The sequence below is a fragment of the Aquarana catesbeiana genome, linkage group LG12 (genome assembly GCF_042186555.1).
Source record: "Aquarana catesbeiana isolate 2022-GZ linkage group LG12, ASM4218655v1, whole genome shotgun sequence".
In the NCBI taxonomy this organism is placed as follows: domain Eukaryota; kingdom Metazoa; phylum Chordata; class Amphibia; order Anura; family Ranidae; genus Aquarana; species Aquarana catesbeiana.
The window spans coordinates 4648676-4671855 of record NC_133335.1 but is presented as its reverse complement, the minus strand read 5'-3'; the positions used below and the strand labels follow the sequence as shown (position 1 = coordinate 4671855).

Genomic DNA, 23180 nt, shown 5'->3' with positions numbered 1-23180 from the left:
CCAGATATAAGATATATTATACAGGAGTGACATCACCGCTCTCCAGATATAAGATATACAGAGTGACATCACCGCTCTCCAGATATAAGATATATTATACAGGAGTGACATCACCGCTCTCCAGATATAAGATATATTATACAGGAGTGACATCACCGCTCTCCAGATATAAGGTATATTATACAGGAGTTACATCACCGCTCTCCAGATATAAGGTATATTATACAGGAGTGACATCACTGCTCTCCAGATATAAGATATACAGAGTGACATCACCACTCTCCAGATATAAGATATATTATACAGGAGTGACATCACCGCTCTCCAGATATAAGATATATTATACAGGAGTGACATCACCGTTCTCCAGATATAAGATATACAGAGTGACATCACCGCTCTCCAGATATAAGATATATTATACAGGAGTGACATCACCGCTCTCCAGATATAAGGTATATTATACAGGAGTGACATCACCGCTCTCCAGATATAAGATATATTATACAGGAGTGACATCACCGCTCTCCAGCTATAAGATATACAGAGTGACATCACAGCTCTCCAGATATAAGGTATATTATACAGGAGTGACATCACCGCTCTCCAGATATAAGATATATTATACAGGAGTGACATCACCGCTCTCAAGAAATAAGATATATTATACAAGAGTGACATCACAGCTCTCTAGATATAAGATATATTATACAGAATGACATCACAGCTCTCCAGATATAAGATATATTATACAGAATGACATCACCGCTCTCCAGATATAAGATATATTATACAGGAGTGACATCACCGCTCTCCAGATATAAGATATACAGAGTGACATCACAGCTCTCCAGATATAAGATATATTATACAGGAGTGACATCACCGCTCTCCAGATATAAGATATATTATACAAGAGTGACATCACAGCTCTCCAGATATAAGATGTATTATACAGGAGTGACATCACTGCTCTCCAGATATAAGGTATATTATACAGGAGTGACATCACTGCTCTCCAGATATAAGATATATTATACAGGAGTGACATCACTGCTCTCCAGATATAAGATATATTATACAGGAGTGACATCACTGCTCTCCAGATATAAGGTATATTATACAGGAGTGACATCACCGCTCTCCAGCTATAAGATATACAGAGTGACATCACAGCTCTCCAGATATAAGATATATTATACAGGAGTGACATCACCGCTCTCCAGATATAAGATATATTATACAAGAGTGACATCACAGCTCTCCAGATATAAGATGTATTATACAGAATGACATCACCGCTCTCCAGATATAAGATGTATTATACAGAATGACATCACCGCTCTCCAGATATAAGATGTATTATACAGAATGACATCACCGCTCTCCAGATATAAGATGTATTATACAGGAGTGACATCACCACTCTCCAGATATAAGATATATTATACAGGAGTGACATCACTGCTCTCCAGATATAAGATATATTATACAGGAGTGACATCACTGCTCTCCAGATATAAGGTATATTATACAGGAGTGACATCACTGCTCTCCAGATATAAGGTATATTATACAGGAGTGACATCACCACCCTCCAGATAGAAAATATACTATAGAGGAGTGACATCACCGCTCTCCAGATATAAGATATATAGATGATAATGGTCTCTGATAGGACTCAGTGGGGTTGATTTACTAAAGGCAGGCAGACTGAGCACTCTGCAGAGCTTAGTAAATGAGGGGAAGCTCTGCTGACTTCCATCATCCAATCATGCGCAAGTAAAAATAATGTTTTTTTTTTTTTTTTTTGTTTTTTCCTTGCATGTGATTGGATATTCTTTGCAAAGTGAAGCTTCCCCTCATTTACTGCACTTTGCAGAGTGCTCAGTCTGTTTGCCTTTAGTAAATCAGCCCCTGTATGTGGTTGGTGTGAGGAGCGGAGGAGACGTCCGGGAATGACGGGAGAGCGATCTCATTATCATATAAATCTGTGAGGCGGGGGCGGGGCGGGGGGGTCATTAAAGGAGGTTAAGAAGAATCGGAAGGGTGTCGGAGTCCCCTCACCGCCTCCCCTCTCCTCATTCCTCATTCATGATCCCCCCACAGACGCCCCTCATTAGCATGAGGCTGGGAGGACAGCAGACAGACAGAGCCGTACTCAGCCATGGATCTCCTCTCCGGAGCTCTTCGCCTCCTCCTCCTATCCGCCACCCTCGCCACCACCGCAGGTAAGTGCCCCCCCCCCTATAATAATAATATTTGTATAGCGCTTTCCTCATCGGGTGGGTGTTGGGATCTCTGGTCCGCACTGCTCAGGTATCTGGAGGTCTCCTTTAACTTATAGACGAGATCTGAACGTGCGTCGTTCTCCTATCTACAAACTCAGCGCCAGAACAATCCAAACATAAAAGAAAGTCGATGATCACAAATATTTTAAAACTTTGTATTATTAAAAAAAAAAAAAAAAAAAATGCTCAGCTCTCCACCCAATCGCTGGCAACAAAATAAACGCTCCAAAATGTATCGCTTTAAAGACTGCGCGGCGGCGATGAATATTTCATGTCTGGGAATAGGAAGTGCAGGGGATACATTGTATCATCGCTGACACTCAGGAAGACGTTTTATATGGTGCCAACAGTGGAAGAAACTTATCAAAAGGTTACAAAAATGGACCAGCGACCAATCAGAAGTCATCGTCGCGATGGGGGACTCAGAGAGAGAATGTGGTTCTTTATTGGAGCCTTCGCTGTCATTCCCATCTGGGAGCTCAGAGCTGCTTCTCCTGGCCGTCTAAATGTTGAGGAACCACAAGTCCCAGGAGGTCTCATTCCATGTAAGGCACAGCAGAGAGGTGCAAATACAGAAGGACTACAAGTCCCAGAATGTAGAACCTTCACCCTGCAGAATATCTCAATATGGATCTGTCAGGAGGGGGAGGGGAGGGAGCGATGTTCTGCAGATCTGTAGAGAGGTCAGTGATGGGATAATCTGCAGAAAATATTAATATGGATCTGTCAGGAGGGGGATGGGACGGAGCGATGCTCTGCAGATCTGTAGAGGGGTCAGTGATGGGATAATCTGCAGAAAATATTAATATGGATCTGTCAGGAGGGGGAGGGGAGGGAGCGATGCTCTGCAGATCTGTAGAGGGGTCAGTGATGGGATAATCTGCAGAATATATCAATATGGATCTGTCAGGAGGGGAGGAAGTGATGTTCTGCAGATCTCTAGAGAGGTCAGTGGTGGAATAATCTGCAGAATATATCATATATGGATCTGTCAGGAGGGGGATGGAGCGATGTTCTGCAGATCTCCATAGAGGTCAGTGATGGGATAATCTGCAGAAAATATCAATATGGATCTGTCAGGAGGGGGATGGGACGGAGCGATGCTCTGCAGATCTGTAGAGGGGTCAGTGATGGGATAATCTGCAGAAAATATTAATATGGATCTGTCAGGAGGGGGATGGGACGGAGCGATGCTCTGCACATCTGTAGAGGGGTCAGTGATGGGATAATCTGCAGAAAATATTAATATGGATCTGTCAGGAGGGGGAGGGGAGGGAGCGATGCTCTGCAGATCTGTACAGGGGTCAGTGATGGGATAATCTGCAGAATATATCAATATGGATCTGTCAGGAGGGGAGGAAGCGATGTTCTGCAGATCTCTAGAGAGGTCAGTGGTGGAATAATCTGCAGAATATATCATATATGGATCTGTCAGGAGGGGGATGGAGCGATGTTCTGCAGATCTCCATAGAGGTCAGTGATGGGATAATCTGCAGAAAATATCAATATGGATCTGTCAGGAGGGGGAGGGGATGGAGCGATGTTCTGCAGAATATATCAATATGGATCTGTCAGGAGGGGGAGGGGGAGGGGACGGAGCGATGTTCTGCAGATCTCCAAAGAGGTCAGTGATGGGATAATCTGCAGAATATATTATTATGGATCTGTCAGGAGGGGGAGGGGATGGAGCGATGTTCTGCAGAATATATTGATATGGATCTGTCAAGAGGGGATGGAGCGATGCTCTGCAGAATATATCAATATGGATCTGTCAGGAGGGGGGGGGGGGAGCGATGCTCTACAGAATATATCAATATGGATCTGTCAGGAGGGGGGGGGGGGGGGAGCGATGTTCTGCAGAATATATCAATATGGATCTGTCAGGAGGGGGGGGGAGCGATGCTCTGCAGAATATTTCAATATGGATCTGTCAGGAGGGGGGGGGGGAGCGATGCTCTACAGAATATATCAATATGGATCTGTCAGGAGGGGGGGGGGGGAGCGATGCTCTACAGAATATATCAATATGGATCTGTCAGGAGGGGGGGGGGGAGCGATGCTCTGCAGAATATTTCAATATGGATCTGTCAGGAGGGGGGGGCGATGCTCTGCAGAATATTTCAATATGGATCTGTCAGGAGGGGGGGGGGGGCGATGCTCTGCAGAATATTTCAATATGGATCTGTCAGGGGGGGGGGGGAGCGATGCTCTGCAGAGGAACATATGTGATTTGTCAGTCTGGGGGAACATTTTGTTCAGCACCTCTAAGCACTGGTAGATGGGACCCGGTGACCTCATTGAAGGTATTTCGCTGCTCGGTGTCAGCAAATCAGAACTGTACACACGGCGGGGGCGCGGGGGGGGGTCATTTATGGTGTGTACTTTCCATGGCACTCCTATTCAGGCGGTTGAATGTGCGCTCTGTCTCTCCGGGGGCCATTCAGAGAGCCATGAAATCTCCTAAACACAGCAGACAATAGCCGACCCTCCAACCTGCAGATTCTTCCACGATGGCAAATAATTACAAATCTGCCTGGTAACCGAGAGGAGGGGGGGAGGGGGGGGGGCTCGTTAACACTGGCGGGTCAGAGCAGAGGTGAAGCCGAGATCCCCCCACCAATCACAGAGTGGAGGAACCGGAGAGAACGGCGGACCGCTCAACAAAAAACCCAAATCAGTCGTTTCCATCATGGAGACCACAAATTGGAGCGTATGGGGAACAAGAACTTTTTTTAGTTTTGGGCGGAGGAAGGGTAAAATTGTCTACCATGTAGGAGATATCTCCTCATTTCCTGTCTCAGAGACACAACAGGAAATTAGAGGAAATCTCCCACTCTAAGGCTAATTTCCCTCTTAGTTGTCACTGGAACAGGTGTCCCCATTAGAAGATTCCTGTTCTGGTGACAGCTCGACCATTTTAGGTTCCCCGTCTGTTTCCATCTCTGTAGTCAGCAGTACAATTGAAGGGTGGATCTCCACATAGGGGACCCAGACAGTAACAAAAACTTGAAAGAGGGTCTAACTCCTCCACACTCCATCCAACATAAAGAAGAATATGCCTTTACTAATAATTCTCTATCATACTGCTCTGATAGCCAGCAAAGGGGTTCCAACTCAAGACAAAAGGGGTCCCGATTTAAACAGAGGACCCAATTCTTTAATAAGGAAGGTCACGGTTGCATAAAATCAATTCACAAGCAGCACACCAATCCGAGGCTATCCAAATCAAGTCAAAGGGGACCCAATTCAAATCAAGGGGATCCAAATCAAACCAAATGGGACCGAATTCAAATCAAGGGAATCCAAATCAAGGTGGCCCAATTCAAATCAAAGGTGGTCCAATTCAAATCAAAGTTTATCTAATTCAAATCAAAATTTATTCAATTCAAATGGGACCCCAATTAAAGGAGACCCAATTCAGATCAAAGGGGTAGGGGGCAATTCAAGTTAAAAGGGACGAAATTCAAACTAAACGGGGGCCAGTTAAAATCAAAGAGGACCGGATTCAAACCAAAGGGGACCCAATTCAAATCCAAGGAAACCCTAAATCAAAGGTGACCCAATTCAAATCAAAGGTGATCAGAATCAAATCAAAGGGGACTCAATTCAAGCCAAAGGAGACCCAATTCAAATCAAAGGGGACCCAATTCAAACCAAAGGAGACCCAATTCAAATCAAATGGGACCAAATTCAGATCAAAGGAGACCCAATTCAGATCAAAGGGGACCCAATTCAGATCAAAGGGGACCCAATTCAGATCAAAGGGGACCCAATTCAGATCAAAAGGGAATCTAATTTAAACCAAAGGTGACCTAATTCAAATCCATGGGGATCCAAAACAAACCAAAGGCGGCCCAATTCAAATCAAAGTTGATCCAATTCAAACCAAAGGTGAACCAATTCAAATGGGACCCAATTATAACCAAAGGAGACCCAATTCAGATTAAAGGGGGAGGGGGCAATTCAAGTTAAATGGGACCAAATTTCAACCAAAGGGGGCCCAGTTAAACTCAAAGAGGACCAGATTCAAGCCAAAGTGGACCAAATTCAAATCCATGGGGATCCAAAACAAATCAATGGGGACACAATTCAAACCAAAGGAGACCCAATTCAAATTAAAGGGGGTGGGGTCAATTCAAGTAATTCAACTTAAAGTGGACCGAATTCAAAATAAAGGTGACCCAATTCAAATCAAAGGGGGCCCAATTCAAATCAAAGGGGACCATAATCTGTTTCTATTTTATAAAGAAGGTTACAGTTGCAAAAATTTGAATATCAGTGACCAAGTCAAACACCGATCCAAAGCACCAGACTCTACTATTAACTTTACTACATGGTGAATAATTAATTGCCCCTTCGTGCCTTGATCCAACCCAGCAAAAAAAATGAAAGAGGGTCTTACTGCTCCATACTCAATCCAACAACTGTCTTTTCATTCACTTTAATCATTTTCTACCATACTACTTTGGTAGCCAGCACAGGGGATCCAATTCAAATCAATGGGGATGCCATTAAATCAAAGGGGAGACATTTTACATCAAAGGGGACCCAATTTAGGACCAAGGAAAATAAATTCTAATCAAATAGGAATCAACTGAAATCAGAGGGCACACAATTGAAATCAAAGGGGTCACAATTAAAATCAAAAGGGGACTCAATTCTAATCAAAGGAGTTGCAGTTCAAATCAAAGAGGACCCAATTTAAATCAAAGGGGACCCAATTCAAATCAAATAGTACCCAATTCAGATCAAATTGGGCCAAATTCAAATCAGAGGGGACAAAATTTAAATCAAAGGGACCCAATTTAGGTCCAAGGGGACCAAATTCACTTCAGATAGGAACCAAATTATATCAGAGAGGACATTGTTCAAATCAAAAGGGGATCCAATTCAAATCAAATAATAACCGATGCAGATCAAAATGGGACCCAATTCAAATCACATAGGAACCAATTCAAATCAAAGGGGATCCAATACAAATCAAAGGGGGCCCAATTCAAATCTGTTTTGAATTAATTGCCCGTTCTTCCCTTGATCCAGCCATGCTCCCACAGACTAAAGTAGCGGCACATGTTATATCAAAATACAATAAATATACATAAAAAAAATACATGTATATACACAAAATACATACTCAAAATATATATACTCATATATATATCATACTCAAAACATTTTTTTTAAACTCTTTTCATCCATTACAGGTGAGTGGAAGAACTTAACGTGGAACCTGGAAAGGAACCCGTCTAGAAGTCAATCAGAAGATCAGATGGACATTCCATGGACAATCTCTCTACAGAGATTCCCTGACCAAGGACTGCTCTCTGCAATCCACCCCTTAACGCCCGGGGACAGGAAGAAGGCCACAATCCCTCCAGATAAAAAGGCTAAGGCCAGACTGGCTGTGGACAACAACACGGGACTGAGAAAAAACAGTGTTGACCACGGTAACAGACTCCCAACCAATGTCTTACCTGTTCGTTCTTCGGTGAATGAATTCACCGACACACACAAACCCCAAGACAGGAACCTTCCTGATTCTGCATTTGCCTCCACCAATCTTCATAGTGCAAAATCCATCTCAACACAAGGGCACAGCAGTGGGAAGGCAAGCGAGTTACTGGACCATGAAAATAACCGGCCGGGCAAGATTAATCTTCAGAAACTCATAGAACTTTCATATAACTCCAGCAAGCCAGCCTGGATGACCAACCGCCAACCCTCCAGCCTACTCTACCAATTTCATGGCTTTCGGAAAGGTACCTTCATCTCACTGCTCTACGCGTGAGCTTTGGATTCAAATTACCCTGCTACTGCATAAAGAACTGACTCAACTGGCATATCATAATACACCATATGGCCAAAATTATGTGGACCCCCCTCTATACTGAGTTCTGGTGTCTCCAGTGAAGGGTACTTTTAATACTCCATCATACAAAGACATTGTAGGCAATTGTGCCCTTGTGGTAATAGTTTGGTGAAGACCCTTTTTTGTTCCACCATGACTGTGCCCCTATGTACAAAGCCAGCTTCATAAAGACAATGGGGTGACCAGTTTAGTGTTGAGGAACTCAAGTGTCCTGCACAGAACCCTGACCTCAACCCTACTGAACACCTTTGGGATGAGTTAAAACAACAATTGCTAGCCAGGTCTTCTCATCTAGCATGAGGACCTAACCTCATAAGTGGGCATAAATCCCACAATCTTGTAGAAAGTCTTTCCAGAAGAATTGAGGGTGTCATAGCCACAAGGTGGAGGGGGTGGGGGGAAAACTCCATATTAATGGCCATATGGGGAGGGGCAACTCTATATTAACAGCACAACAGAAATTTGATGTTCAACAAAATCACATAGGTGTGGGGGTCAGGGGTCCACAAACTTCAGGCCATATGGGTTACCTGATTTTAAAACAAGAGGTTACTTATTTTCTTCTTTGTAGTAAAAACTTCATTATCTCCACCATTATAGCTTCTTATTGAATTATTTGGGTTTGTTTTGTAGAATTTGAGAGCAAAGAAAGAAGCTGTCAGATGGACTGCCACAAAAACAGGGATGAAAGGGAGGCCTACTGTAACAGTGACTTTGGTAAGTAGACTAATATGTTGCTGAGATAGTCCTCAGTAGACATGTGCAATCCGTTTCATTACAAATGGAAATTCTGATGAAATTTCCATTACTCCGAGAATCGGATGTATCTGAATTTCCATTATTCCGAGATTCGGATGTATCTGAATTCCCAATCACAATAGTAACGAAAATTTCAATGAATCCGAATGGATAACGGAACGAAATAACAAATTGAAAAAATTCTTAATTGCAGTACAAAAATGAATTAAAATTTAAAAATGTGAATTTGAAATGGAAATATATTGAAATAAATACAGAAAGGTAAAAAGGTTAAAAAAGGTGATGATAAGAATAGAAAAAAATAGAATAGATTAGAATAAAACAGAACCGAATAGAATAGAATATAACCTTCTTCCGAAAATCAAATGGATTTGAAAATAACGAATATACTAACCAAATCCAAAAATACGAAGCGAATATATGAAACTAATTACAAAAATGAATCATTCTAACATAACGAATATGACTAAACAGAATGATTAACCTAACGAACCAATCCTAAATTAAACGAAACACATTTTTCTGTTGCTTACTCGCAGGCACTATGCCTGGATTCTGTGTTCTTCACCTATAGCTGCCCCCTTTCCCATAAGGCAAGCAGGCCTGCTGGTATTTGGTTGCCCTCGGGACTTCTACACAATGCTATAGAGCCTGGCTGGCACACAGGGCAGGTGCAAAGTAAGCACAGCAACCAGGTACTTGTGGTTGGCAGACAGGCAGAGTGGTTCAATGACAGTCTAGATACAAGGCAGGCAAGGTTCAGAATAGTCAGGGTCAAACCTGTAGTCAAAAGGCAGCAGAGTTCAGAGAGTAGTCGATATATACGATCCGAGGTCATCAACAAGGGAATCTAAACTAGCAGCCAGCGCAGACAAAGAGATTGGAGCACGTGTTACCAAGGCTATATCACAAGCATGAGACTGCAGGCTTGTTTGGTTTAAATCAGGTTTGGTCTCCACCCAGAGACTGGCTACATTAATCACCTTGCAGGTGGACAGACAGGGAGAATGTATCCACCAGGATGCTGGCATGAGACCAGGAGCTATCAAGGATCAGGAGCGCTACACATTCCTGATATCTAGTTCTCAAAATCCATGAACAAATGAAGGTTAGTGGTCACAGATCATACTGGATGATATGTGTATGCCCTCTCTTCTCACAGCGGTGAACGGGATTGTACATGACGTGGACCCGCTTGGCAAAGGGATCCAACTCCTGACCATACTGGTGAATAGCGGTGGGCTCTACAAGATCAACCGTCTCTATATAACACCCGATGGCTTTTTCTTCAGGGTCAAAGTCTTGGCTGTGGACCATTACAACTGCCCCAAGTCATGCTTGGACGTCAAACTTGGTGAGAATACCCTACTGACACCTCATTGCCCTGCCCAATCTTACCTACATCTTTCTACGTCAACTTGTTTACTTTTAAAAACTAGGTAAAGATTGTTTTACTTTCATGATTTCCATATGTACCTTAAACAATTTCATGTGAAGTAAAGAGCAGGGGTATCCAAACTACGGCCTGTGTCCCCCCCAAAAGCTAGGGTCAGTGATGTATCCGGGGGTTGGACAAGGTGTGGGCAGGAGGAACAGCTGCTCTGGGTACAGCAGAGCAAGGGGTCAGAGAATGGACACAGGGTAGTAAAGACCATTGCAGGCTTGGCTGGTTTAGATCAGGTTTGGTCCCCAACCAGAGACTGGCTACATCAATCACCTTGCAGGTGGACAGACAGGGAGAATGTATCACAGCTAAAAAACAGGATTCTGGAATGAGACCAGGAGCTATCAAGGATCAGTAAAACCCATTCTACGGCATGCATTAAGAGCGGGGGACGGGGGTGCAGTTCCACATCTGGGACTGGGAGACAGTGGGGTGGACTGAGGGGCAATGGGGTGGACTAGGGGGCAAAGAGGTAGACTGAAGGGCAGCGGGATAGACTGGGGGCAGTGGGGTAGACTGGGGGGCAGCGAGGTGGACTGGGGGGTGGCGAGGTGGACTGGGGGGCGGTGAGGTGGACTGGGGGGCAGCTCCTGTCAGACGATTTTCTGGCCATCTCGGTTTGAGGAGCGGAGATAGCAGAGTATTACGATGGACCATAAGGAAGGACTTTGCACACTTGCATCACTTTTCTGATGTTTAATAATGATATTTCTCTTGTGATCAGGGGGCCGCTACATTCTAATGGGGCAGATTTTCCACAAGCGAATGGAGTTACCGCCTTCGATACAAAGGACGGTCAGCGGACGGTTAAGAGCTGGAGACGGACTCCTGACAAGCAGTAGTTTTGTACGGAGATATAACCGCAAAAAGGATCGCAAGGTGCTGGCGGCCGCCCATTCCAAGTGCAAATGATACGGACACACCGCAACTTACCAATGAACAGCAGAATCTGTTATTAGACTGGGACAACATGCCTCTGCAACCTACACAATGTCATCACACAGGTCTCTGGCCAAGAACACTCTCCCACAAAAGTCATGGACTGGAAACCAGTTTGACAAATAGATGTTGTACCTATATTCTACCCACAGGGGGCACTAGTAATGGAAAATTTAAAAGCAGTATCTGTGCTGTCCACGCTTTTATATCAAGATGTCTTCCTTCTCATTACAGCCCTATATGTAGAATGTGTATTCATCCATAACTGGCAAATTGCTCTTCTAAATTAAATCTATCATATTTAAGATTTACAAAACTCAGAATGAAAGATCATTAGTGAGGTTATTTTTTTTTTTTTGCATATTTCTCACACTTAAATGATTTAGCTCATCAAACAAATTTTAATATTACACAAAGATAATCCGAGTAAATCCAAGATGCAGTTTTTAAAATATTATTTTATCTATTAAGGGAAAAAAGCTGTTCAAGCCTGCCTGGCCCTATGTGAAAAAGTAAGTGCCCCCTCCCATGGCGAATCATGAATGAACTGTGATTAACCAATTTAATTAACCAATTTTTTGGAAAGCTGAGTTAAATTTCACTTGCCACACCCAGGCCCGATTACTGCCACACCCATTGAATCAAGAAATCACATAAATAGAAGCTGTGAAGCGCGCTAACAGCTCACAAAAAGCCACACATCATGCCACAATCTAAAAAAAATCAAGAACAGATTAGAAACAAAGTAATATACATGTATCAGTCTAGGAAGGGTTTCAAAGCCATTTCTAAGGCTTTGGAACTCCAGTGAACCACGGGGAAAGCCATTATCCACAAAGGAGATAACTTGGAACAGTGGTGAATCTTCCCAGGAGTGGCCGGCCTACCAAAATTACTCCAAGAGCATGAAGACGACTCATCCAGGAGGTCATAAAAGAACCCAGAACAACATCTAAAGAACTGCAAGGCCTCACTTGCCTCAGGTGAGATCAGTGTTAATGATTCACCAATAAGAAAGAGACTGGGCAAAAATGGCGTCCATGGGAGAGTTCCAAGACCAAAGCCACTGCTGACTGAAAAAAACACAAAGGCTTGTCTCACATCTACCAAAAAACATCTAGATCAGTGATGGCGAACCTTGGCACCCCAGATGTTTTGGAACTACATTTCCCATGACGCTCAAATACACTGCAGAGTGCACGAGCATCCTGGGAAATGTAGTTCCAAAACATCTGGAGTGCCAAGGTTTGCCATCACTGATCTAGATTATCCCCAATACTTTTTGGCAAACATTCTGTAGACTGATGAGCCAAAAATTTTACTTTTTGGAAGGTGTGCGTCCCGTTACATCTGGCATAAAACTAATACAGCATTTCATAACAAGAACATCATACCAACAGTCAGACATGGTGGTGGTAGCGTGATAATCTGGGGCTGCTTTGTAGCTTCAGGACCTGGACCACTTACCATAATTGATGGAACCATGAATTCTGAGCTCTACCAGAAAATCCTAAAGGAGAATGTCCAGCCATCAGTTCGTGACCTCAAGCGCACTTGGGTTATGCAGCAGGACAATGATCCGAAACACAACAGTAAGTCAACCTCCAAATGGTTCAAACAAAGCAAGATTTAGGTTTTGGAGTGGCCTAGTCAAAGCCAGGACTTAAATCCAATTTATATGCTGTGGAATGACCTTACACAGGCCATTCATGCTGGGAAAACCCTCCAATGTGGCTGAATTAAAACAATTCTGCAAAGCAGAGTGGGCCAAAATTGCTGCACAGCAATGTGAAAGACTCATTGCCAGTTATCTTAAATGCTTGTTTGCAGTTGTTGCCGCCAAGGGTGGCACAACCAATTATTAGGTTTAGGGGGCAATTACTTTTTCACACAAGTGTATATACACACACATTGATCAGCCATCACTTTATAGCCACTGACAGGTACAGTGAATAACATTGTGCCACCACCATTCGAGGTAAGGGAAACCGGCAGTGAAGCCTTTTGGCTTCACAGCTGGTTCCCTACGGCGCTGTGCTTTCTAACTGTCCCAGTGGCAAAGGAAGGAGGAAGGGGGCCGAACTTCCGGGGGACTCCCAGAAGTCGGGAAGGGTACCTGTCAAAGACAGGTACCCAATTCCCCCCCCCCTCCGAGCGATGCCAAATGTGACACCGGAGGAGGGGGGGGGCATAGAAGCGGAGGTTCCACTTTTGGGTGGAACTCAGCTTTAAGGCTTAATGTACATCTATTACATTATGTCTATAAATCAGCTGAGAAAACCAGGTATCCTATAAATTCACGCCCTCTGCACAAGAAATACCTCCACCGCGCCAGTAGCTCCCTGATTATCCTCAAAAGTAACTACATAAATGTGTACATACACTTGTGAGAATAATTTAAAAAATATTTCACAACACCAGTGACAGTGATTCAATAATAAGTAAATGGTGAAAAAAAGTTATTAAGCTGCCCCCCTTAAATGCACAATATAATACAATAAAATATTTAATCCTAAATATCAGTTACAAACCAAAAAATGGTAAACCGACACAGAGGTTAAATGGAAGGCGCTTTTTTAAAAAATGTATACCTTACGGTGTACAAAAAGCAGTGGCAATCTCTTAATTACTAGCAGATTACCTAAGTGACAATATATAAATATATCAGTGCTTGAATTTGTGCAATAGTGGTGATAACCTCTATTCCTAAATATAACGTGAACATAAAAATAAATAAACATTAATAATTGCTAATAAAGTGATAAATGCGACAGCAATTAATAAGAACACATGCAAGTGTTTCAATTCGTGCTGTAGATGTAACATATAAAACTCCTATAGACCAAAGCAATATCCAAACAGGTTGCAAGTGACAAAAAATGGTGACGATAAGAGTGAAGATCAAATGTTCCACACAAATGATTCCTAGGTGATTGGATGTCACACGCTGAATAACTCCGTGCTTCTTTCACCACACCGCCGTGCTAGTGAAACACACTCTCCAGACATGCACTCACCGAAAAAACATGCCAGCACTCTCATGCACGGCAAAACACGCTCTCTTTACCACACTCCAGGGTAAATGGTGTATACGAGGTTCAATGATGGTATTCAATGGGTCCACATAAAAGAAAGTAAATGCTCCAATAGTGTAATTCAGCAACAACAACTTTATTAAAAATCACTGCAATCCTCACACATCGCACTCACATTAGTGTAATAAAAAACGGGCATAAAACGTGTAGTAAACAGCAAGCCTCAACTTGTGGATAAAACAATAACCAATGGTCACGGCGGACCCGAGGTGTGCAGCTGCTGGGTATAATCTCACCCCTCCCTCGGGAAACCTCCGTCCTTCAGAGCACTCGTATTCCTCTCCTCCTGTATGGCTAACAGCGTGTACGTCACAGATCACAGCCACGCCCCGACATGTTTCGTCATGGATCGACTTCTTCAAGGGATAGCAAGGGTGAGATTATACCCAGCAGCTGCACACCTCGGGTCCGCCGTGACCATTGGTTATTGTTTTATCCACAAGTTGAGGCTTGCTGTTTACTACACGTTTTATGCCCGTTTTTTATTACACTAATGTGAGTGCGATGTGTGAGGATTGCAGTGATTTTTAATAAAGTTGTTGTTGCTGAATTACACTATTGGAGCATTTACTTTCTTTTATGTGGACCCATTGAATACCATCATTGAACCTCGTATACACCATTTACCCTGGAGTGTGGTAAAGAGAGCGTGTTTTGCCGTGCATGAGAGTGCTGGCATGTTTTTTCGGTGAGTGCATGTCTGGAGAGTGTGTTTCACTAGCACGGCGGTGTGGTGAAAGAAGCACGGAGTTATTCAGCGTGTGACATCCAATCACCTAGGAATCATTTGTGTGGAATATTTGATCTTCACTCTTATCGTCACCATTTTTTGTCACTTGCAACCTGTTTGGATATTGCTTTGGTCTATAGGAGTTTTATATGTTACATCTACAGCACGAATTGAAACACTTGCATGTGTTCTTATTAATTGCTGTCGCATTTATCACTTTATTAGCAATTATTAATGTTTATTTATTTTTATGTTCACGTTATATTTAGGAATAGAGGTTATCACCACAATTGCACAAATTCAAGCACTGATATATTTATATATTGTCACTTAGGTAATCTGCTAGTAATTAAGAGATTGCCACTGTTTTTGTACACCGTAAGGTATACATTTTTTAAAAAAGCGCCTTCCATTTAACCTCTGTGTCGGTTTACCATTTTTTGGTTTGTAACTGATATTTAGGAGTAAATATTTTATTGTATAAATCAGCTGAAGCATTGCATGTATAATCGTTACAGGCTAATTCACACTGGCATCGCTCTCTGAATAGGGATCTGCATTCAGATCACTCTTCAGAGAGCATTTGGCTGGCAGTAAGGAATCATCATCATCATCATTCTGAGGATCCCAGCACAGAGGGTGCTCTATGGCTCAATCAGTGTCACGTGGTTGCAGGGTGCGGACTTTATGGCTGTACTGGGTTACAGTCTATTACACACACACACACACACACACACACACACAATAAAGCCATAGCAAAGTCAGCAGTCATGTGACATAGAGCACCCGCTATGCTGTGATCAGCGGCGCCGGTCCATAGGGGGCGCTGCCCCCCCAATATACATGCAGGACGCATAGATTTCTACTAGCTTTTTATTTTTGAAGCACATGATTAGCACCTAAGGCTCTAATTGGCTTCAAAAAGGTTGGGCTCGGGGCGCAGAGGCCACCCACTTGTGACATCAGCGAATCAACATTCACTATTGTCTCCCTGCTTTTCCTTCCGGCCAATCAGATCAGAAAGATGGTCTGAAGACCAGAATGTTCGGGAGGAGAAGCCGCCCGTGACCTGAATGGGGGTAAGTGCGGACCTGGCAGGGGTGGGGTTTGTTTGCCGCCTCCCCCCCCAAAAAATGGAGCACCAACCGCCACTAGCTGTGATCCTCATAATGATTATAAGCAGACAGTGAAAGTCTGGGGGCTGCACCTTCCTATGAGAGTAGTGTGCACTGCCCCCTGCTGCTGGGATTAGTCCTGATGTGTCTTCTCAGCTGCCTCTCATCCACCTCCCCCTCAGTCTGCGGCAGTTACTGAGGGGTAGCGATGTACAGATTCACCCCTCCACCAGCGAAGTCATAGTGTACCGTGGGCATGCAACCGGCCGTAACCATTTAACTTGTGCAGCGCAATGCTGAATTATCTGCCACACCGCGAAAATAAAGTCGGTGGGGGAGAAAAAGTCCTTTTATTTATTTAGGCAGAAATGAACTTTCCTGGTGCCTTCATGGCAGCATACGCATGGCTGGTTGATCCACCCCCGGCCAACCATGCATATGCTGCTATGAACAGGCACCAGGAAAATTACGGTAAGGTAAGTATTCCATTTTGAAGCTGCATGGGGCGCCACCGTGTTGAGCTGATGAGGCGTCCCGGTACAACAAGACTGGTTGCACTGCCTTTCTTAGGACCCTCTTGTTATTCCAGTCCTGCTTATAGATGACTTATTCTGGGGTTATCATTGGTCAAATAGTTTATAGCATTTACATATTAAATCTCTGGGCTTATAATCGGAGTGTCTGTCATATTACAAGGAGCCGCGGAGCGTATGTTCATCTAAAACTCCTCCTGCAGTGTCTGTGGGAAGGGCCCCAACTCCCTACACTTACCTCATCCACACCACCCTACAGCTCATCGCTCCTCTGCAGTCAGTGTTGAGATTGGCTGTTAGTGACTGAGGAGGAGCAGAGAGGTAACTTCCCTGGTCATGGGACGACACTCAGTCCTTTGTAGTTGGTCATAGACTGAGCGCTGTCACAAGGTGCCACCATATTCCTGCAGGTTGCAATTAGCAAGGAGCGCAGGTAAGGCGAGCACAGCAGGGTCAGGGACAGCTTAGGTCAGGGGTTGGCACAGGCTCCTCCATCAAGCCCCCACACACCAGGAGTTGGGCCACTTTGTGCAAAATCAGGATTGTTGTTTCACATTTCCACCATCGAAGACAATTACCTCCAGCATACAGACCCAAAGCCTCTGAAAAGTGATGCAAGCTGTCTCCTACATGCAGATGCCATAGTGTTGTATGACATTTAAACCCTTTTTAATCAACAACTTGTCCAAGTACTGGGGCAATCTCTCATTAGTATTTATGGCCTTTGGTCTAGAATGGTTCAAGCAATCACGTACAGGTAACCACTTTTTACAGGTGCCTATCCAAAAAAGAAAAAAGGGTCCCCTTCACCACTGTTGGCCATCCACATGTTTAAAAAAAAAAAAAAAAAAAAAAAAACACTTGAAGCATCAGACCACACCACCTTCTTCCATTGTCCAGTTCTGATGATCACGTGCCAATTGTAGGGGCTTTTGTCTGTGAGGTCAGCATGGGCACCCTAACTGGTCTGCAGCTACACCACCCACATACACAACATACTGCAATGCTCTGTGTGATCAGACACCTTTCTATCACAACCAGCATTCACTTTTTCACCAATTTGAGCTCCTGTAGCTCTTCTATTGGAACAGACTACACAGGCCTGCCTTCCCTCCCTGCACCAACAAGCTCTCTCTCTCTACGAGCATTCCCTCCCTCCACCGAGTGAGCGAGCCTGCCTTCCCTCTGAGTGAGTGAGCCTTTCCCCTCTCCCTCCACCGAGTGAGTGAGCCTTTCCCCTCTCCCTCCACTTAGTGAGTGAGCCTTTCCCCTCTCCCTCCACTTAGTGAGTGAGCCTTTCCCCTCTCCCTCCACGTAGTGAGTGAGCCTTTCCCCTCTCCCTCCACGTAGTGAGTGAGCCTTTCCCCTCTCCCTCCACTTAGTGAGTGAGCCTTTCCCCTCTCCCTCCACGTAGTGAGTGAGCCTTTCCCCTCTCCCTCCACGTAGTGAGTGAGCCTTTCCCCTCTCCCTCCACTTAGTGAGTGAGCCTTTCCCCTCTCCCTCCACGTAGTGAGTGAGCCTTTCCCCTCTCCCTCCACCTAGTGAGTGAGCCTTTCCCCTCTCCCTCCCTCCACCAACAAGCCTTCCCTCTCTTCCTCCCTTCACCAACGAGCCCTCCCTCTCTCCCTCCCTCCACCAACGAGCCTTCCCTCTCTCCCTCCCTTCACCGAGCCTTCCCTCCCTCTCTCTCCCTCCCCCCTCCCTACGAGCCTTTCCCCCTCTCTCTCCCTCCCTCCACGAGCCTTCCCCTCTCTCTCTCCCTCTACCACAGAGCCTTCTCTCTCTCCCTCTACCACCGAGCCTTCTCTCTCTCCCCCTCCACCAACAAGCCTTCCCTCTCTCCGTCTGACGAGCCTTCCCTCCGACGCGCCTTCCCCCTCTCTCTCCCTCCACCGACGAGCCTTCCCCCCCTCTCTCCCTCCACCGACGAGCCTTCCCCCCCTCTCTCCCTCCACCGACGAGCCTTCCCCCCCTCTCTCCCTCCACCGACGAGCCTTCCCCCCCTCTCTCCCTCCACCGACGAGCCTTCCCCCCCTCTCTCCCTCCAACGACGAGCCTTCCCCCCCTCTCTCCCTCCACCGACGAGCCTTCCCCCTCTCTCTCCCTCCACCGACGAGCCTTCCCCCTCTCTCTCCCTCCACCGACGAGCCTTCCCCCTCTCTCTCCCTCCACCGACGAGCCTTCCCCCCCTCTCTCTCCCTCCACCGACGAGCCTTCCCCCTCTCTCTCCCTCCACCGATGAGCCTTCCCCCTCTACCGACGAGCCTTCCCCCTCTCTCTCCTTCCACCGACGAGCCTTCCCCCTCTCTCTCCCTCCGACGAGTCTTCCCCCTCTCTCTCCCCACCGATGAGCCTTCCCCCTCTCTCTCCCTCCACCGACGAGCCTTCCCCCTCTCTCTCCCTCCACCGACGAGCCTTCCCCCTCCCCCTCTCTTCCTCCACCAATAAGCCTACCCTCCCTCCACCTTTGTCAGGTACATGTTCACTTGCTGCCCAATACATCCTACCCACTTTCAGGTGCCATTGTAACCAGATAATCAATGTTATTCACTGTACCTGTCAGTGGTCACGTTACAGCTGATGGGTGTATTTATTGGAAAATTGTATCAGATATTTACTGTAATTTTCCTTTCCTGGAGCCAATCCAGGGCAGTATACATGTGGTAGTACGCTGCCATGTTGACACCAGAAAAAAATTGTTAATACGGTAATTTACCATTCCTGGTGGCAATCCATGGCAGTGTATGAACACTTCCTATTTTGATCTTGTTCTCTTTACAAAGAATGGGAGCGGTTGCTCTAGCTTTCCTATTATAGATTTATAATGTGGGTGGATATAGGGGCGGAGCTATATCAGCATGTATGCTGCCATGTTGGCACCAAGAATTAACTATTGCTCCCTATCCATCTCTATATGCTCCTCCTCCCTTTCTCTATACATCTAAACCAGCACACACATATACAGTGCTTCCGCAAAGTATACACAGCGCTTAACTTTTTCCACACTTTTTCCAAAATGGATTAAATTCATTATTTTCCTCAAAATTCTACAAACAATCCCCCATAATGACAATGTGAAAGAAGTTTGGAATCTTTTTAAATTTATTAAAAAAAAAAAAGGTAAAAATCCTATGTAGAGAAGTATCACAGCCTTTGCCATGGCACTCAGAATTGAGCTCCGATGCATTCTGTTTCCACCTATCATCCTTAAAACGTTTCTACAACTTGGACTCCACCTGTGGTAAATTCAGTTGATTGGACATGATTTGGAAAGGCACACACCTGTCTATATAAGATCCCACAGGTAACAGTGCATGTCAGAGCACAAACCAAGCCATCAAGTCCAAGGAATTGTCTGTAGACCTCCAAGACAGGATTGTATGGAGGCACAGATCGGGGGAAGGGTACAGAAACATTTCTGCAGCATTGAAGGTCCCAATGAGCACAGTGGTCTCCATCATCCTTAAATGGAAGAAGCTTGGAACCAGCCGGGCTCTTCCTAGAGTTAACCACCCCGCTAAACTGAGCGATCGGGGGAGGAAGGCCTTAGTCAGGGAGCTGATCAAGAACACGATGGTCACTCTGACAGAGCTCCAGAATTTCTCTGTGGAGAGAGGAGAACCTTCCAGAAGAACAAACCATCTCTGCAGAACTCCACCAATCAGACCTGTATGGTAGAGTTGCCAGACGGAAGCCACTCCTCAGTAAATAGGCACATGACGGCCCACCTGGAGTTTGCCAAAAGGCACCTGAAGGACTCTGGACCATGAGAAACAAAATTCTCTGGTCTGATGAAAACCAGATTGAATTCTTTGGCCTGAATGGCAAGCGTCATGTCTGGAGGAAACCAGGCACCGCTCATCACATGGCCAATACCATCCCTACAGTGAAGCATGGTGGTGGCAGCATCATGCTGTGGGGATGTTTTTCAGCAGCAGGAACTGGGAGACTAGATGAAAGATGAATACAGCAATGGTTCATCTTCCAACAGGACAATGACCTTAAGCACACAGCCAAGATATAGAAGTGGCTACGGGACAACTCTGTAAATGTCCTTGAGTGGCCCAGCCAGAGCCCAGACTTGAACCCGATTGAACATCTCTGGAGAGATCTGAAAATGGTTGTGCACCGACGCTCTGCCATCCAACTTAATGAAGCTTGAGAGGTCCTGCAAAGAAGAATGGGAGAAACTGCCCAAATATAGGTGTGCCAAGCATGTAGCATCATACCAAAAAGACTTGAGGTTGTAATTGGTGCCAAAGGGGCTTCACCCAAAGTATTGAGCAAAGGCTGTGAACTTATGTACACAGGATTTTTTTTTTTTAATTTTTAATAAATTTTTGCAAAGATTTCAAAACTTCTTTCACTTTGTCATTATGGGGGATTTTTTGTAGAATTTTCAGGAAAGTAATGAATTTAATCCATTTTGGAACAAGGCTGTAACATAACAAAATGTGGAAAAGTGAAGCGCTGTGAATACTTTCCGGATGCACTGTATACACATATAGAGAGAGAAAAGATTGTTATGGAGGTAAATAAATCTAACCCTTATCTCCTTTCAAAAAAAAAAAAAAAATTATTTGGCTTTTGCTATACTTGAATTTATGTCCTCTCCCCCTCATTTGCATATCACGTCAGTCTCCCAATTTGCATATTTCCCAAAATCGGTACCTTCCCTCATTAACATACAGCACCAGAAGCCATCTTTCTTGCTCCACTGCTAGAAAAGTCTCCTCCCTCCTAAGTTGCATATGACGTGAACATAGACAAAACAGTAAACAAATGTCATGTGCTCTTAAAAATTAGCGACACGTAACTTACAGATCTCTAGGGAGAAGATCATCTCCATTTATTGTGTCATATACATCCATATTTTCAGTTTTACATACAAAAGAAAAAAAAAACTGTTTATTCTGACAAATGTGTACAAACAAGATACCTTGAGACAGGACGCTGAGAGCTGGTCTGGAGCGCACAACAGTTTTGGTTCACTAATTCCTTGTCATTTCCTTTGTGTTGTCGCCCCTCTCTCTGTACCATGAACAAGAAACTCAGCTGAATCTCCATATTATTTGGGGGGGGGGGGGGGGGAAGGTAGAAGCTCCTTTCATAGAAAGAAAAGACTTGTTCTTTATTATGTTTTTTTTTATTACAGGAATCGTGTTAAAATACAGGACCAAATTTTATCGGATCGGGCCCAATCAGCCTCTTCCCTTCTCTCGTCTCTTTTTTATTATTTTATTTTTATTTTTTTTAGTTTTTTTTTCGCTTTAGAAACAAATTTTCTTTTTTTTTTTTATATTTTAATAAGAAAAAATAATTAGTTGACAAAATGAGAGTAGCGATAAAAAAGTGTCTCTGAACAATAAATAAATACAAAGAAATCTGTGAGGATTTTTTTTTTTTCTTTTAAACCAGCTTCTTCATTGAAGAACATGCGTCGTCATGATCCATGGGAGCTCTCGTCCAACTCCATCGCTGAATCCAAAAAGCCCGCCTTCCCCAAAAAAAAAAAAAAATTTCCCTGCCCCGCCTCTTCCTGCTTGTGCCGCAAAAGACTTCAGTCGGTGCTAGAAAAACGCCAAACCCACCCCCCCCCAGGGCCCGTCTCTGTTCCACTTCTTGTCCTTTGGACAAATTAATTCTTCGATCCGAATAGCTTGAGGAGGAATAGAGTTCAAAGTCTTGAGTCCTGTTCTCTCTCTCTCTCACCCAAGCAGAGTGCGCAGGCTCCGCCTGTCACCGACAGTTAATGGACCGACTGGAGTTTGTTGCTGTGAGACCTGTAAACAACGTCAGATTGTACTTGGTTACGTCTGTTGGGCGATTGAAACATAACTGCATGGAGGATGCCGTGACTGGGAGATGAGTTTAATGATTTCTCAAAATTAATTCAGGAATTCTGAAACAACTGTAAACATTTGATGTACTTGGTGATCAGATCATAAAAAAAAAAAAATAGACATAATGCGATGAAAACGTTCTACACATCAACTTCTGCCGATAATGGCTATTCACAAACAGCGTCATAAATGTTCACCATCTATGTACAAAAATATATACTATATAGTACAAGGACTGCCGATGGTGGAACCGGACATGAAGACAGTGTCAGGCACTTGGGCCCAGCTTCCAAGGTACAGTATGGAGCCAAGTGGAAAGTGCAATGGGTGACCATGCGTGGTGGAGAGATGGCGGGAGGGGGAGGGAAGGAGGAGGAGGCGGGTTTGTTGGTGCCAGGAAAAAAAAAAAAAAAAATGGAGACAACGTCCGACATCCGGGGCTACAAGAATCACAATCTGCAAGAGAAGAAAGAAGCGTTGGTGACTGAGTGCAGCAATGCAATGGGCGTTGGGCAGTTAGGTCTGACCTGCCGCCGGAAATGGAAACATATAATAGGACACC

The 23180-nt window shown here is 44.5% G+C and overlaps 2 protein-coding genes across 2 annotated transcripts in view; one reads left to right on the top strand and one right to left on the bottom strand.

Annotated features, from left to right (window-relative positions):
- Window positions 1–1970: 1970 nt before the first annotated feature.
- On the top strand, window positions 1971–11589 carry LG12H17orf58 (linkage group 12 C17orf58 homolog). The gene is made up of 5 exons (XM_073607149.1): window positions 1971–2231; window positions 7496–8050; window positions 8794–8877; window positions 10082–10273; window positions 11088–11589. Exons 1-5 carry the CDS (start codon window positions 2168–2170, stop codon window positions 11273–11275), a joined length of 1083 nt encoding a protein of 360 aa, XP_073463250.1. The 5' UTR covers window positions 1971–2167; the 3' UTR covers window positions 11276–11589.
- Window positions 11590–21880: 10291 nt separating this feature from the next.
- Window positions 21881–23180, bottom strand: part of BPTF (bromodomain PHD finger transcription factor) — a gene marked incomplete at its 5' end in the record, with an annotated part of 60888 nt that continues 59588 nt past the window's right edge. The window contains 1 exon segment of the mRNA XM_073607148.1: window positions 21881–23074. Within this exon segment, the coding sequence (XP_073463249.1) occupies window positions 23068–23074 (7 nt within the window).

Excerpts from the sequence above, each read along its gene's own strand:
- LG12H17orf58 (XM_073607149.1), top strand. The coding sequence starts at position 2,168 with ATGGATCTCCTCTCCGGAGCTCTTCGCCTCCTCCTCCTATCCGCCACC. Across the intron at positions 2,232-7,495 it reads CACCCTCGCCACCACCGCAG|GTGAGTGGAAGAACTTAACG; the intron begins GTAAGTGCCCCC and ends CATCCATTACAG. Across the intron at positions 10,274-11,087 it reads ATGCTTGGACGTCAAACTTG|GGGGCCGCTACATTCTAATG; the intron begins GTGAGAATACCC and ends TCTTGTGATCAG.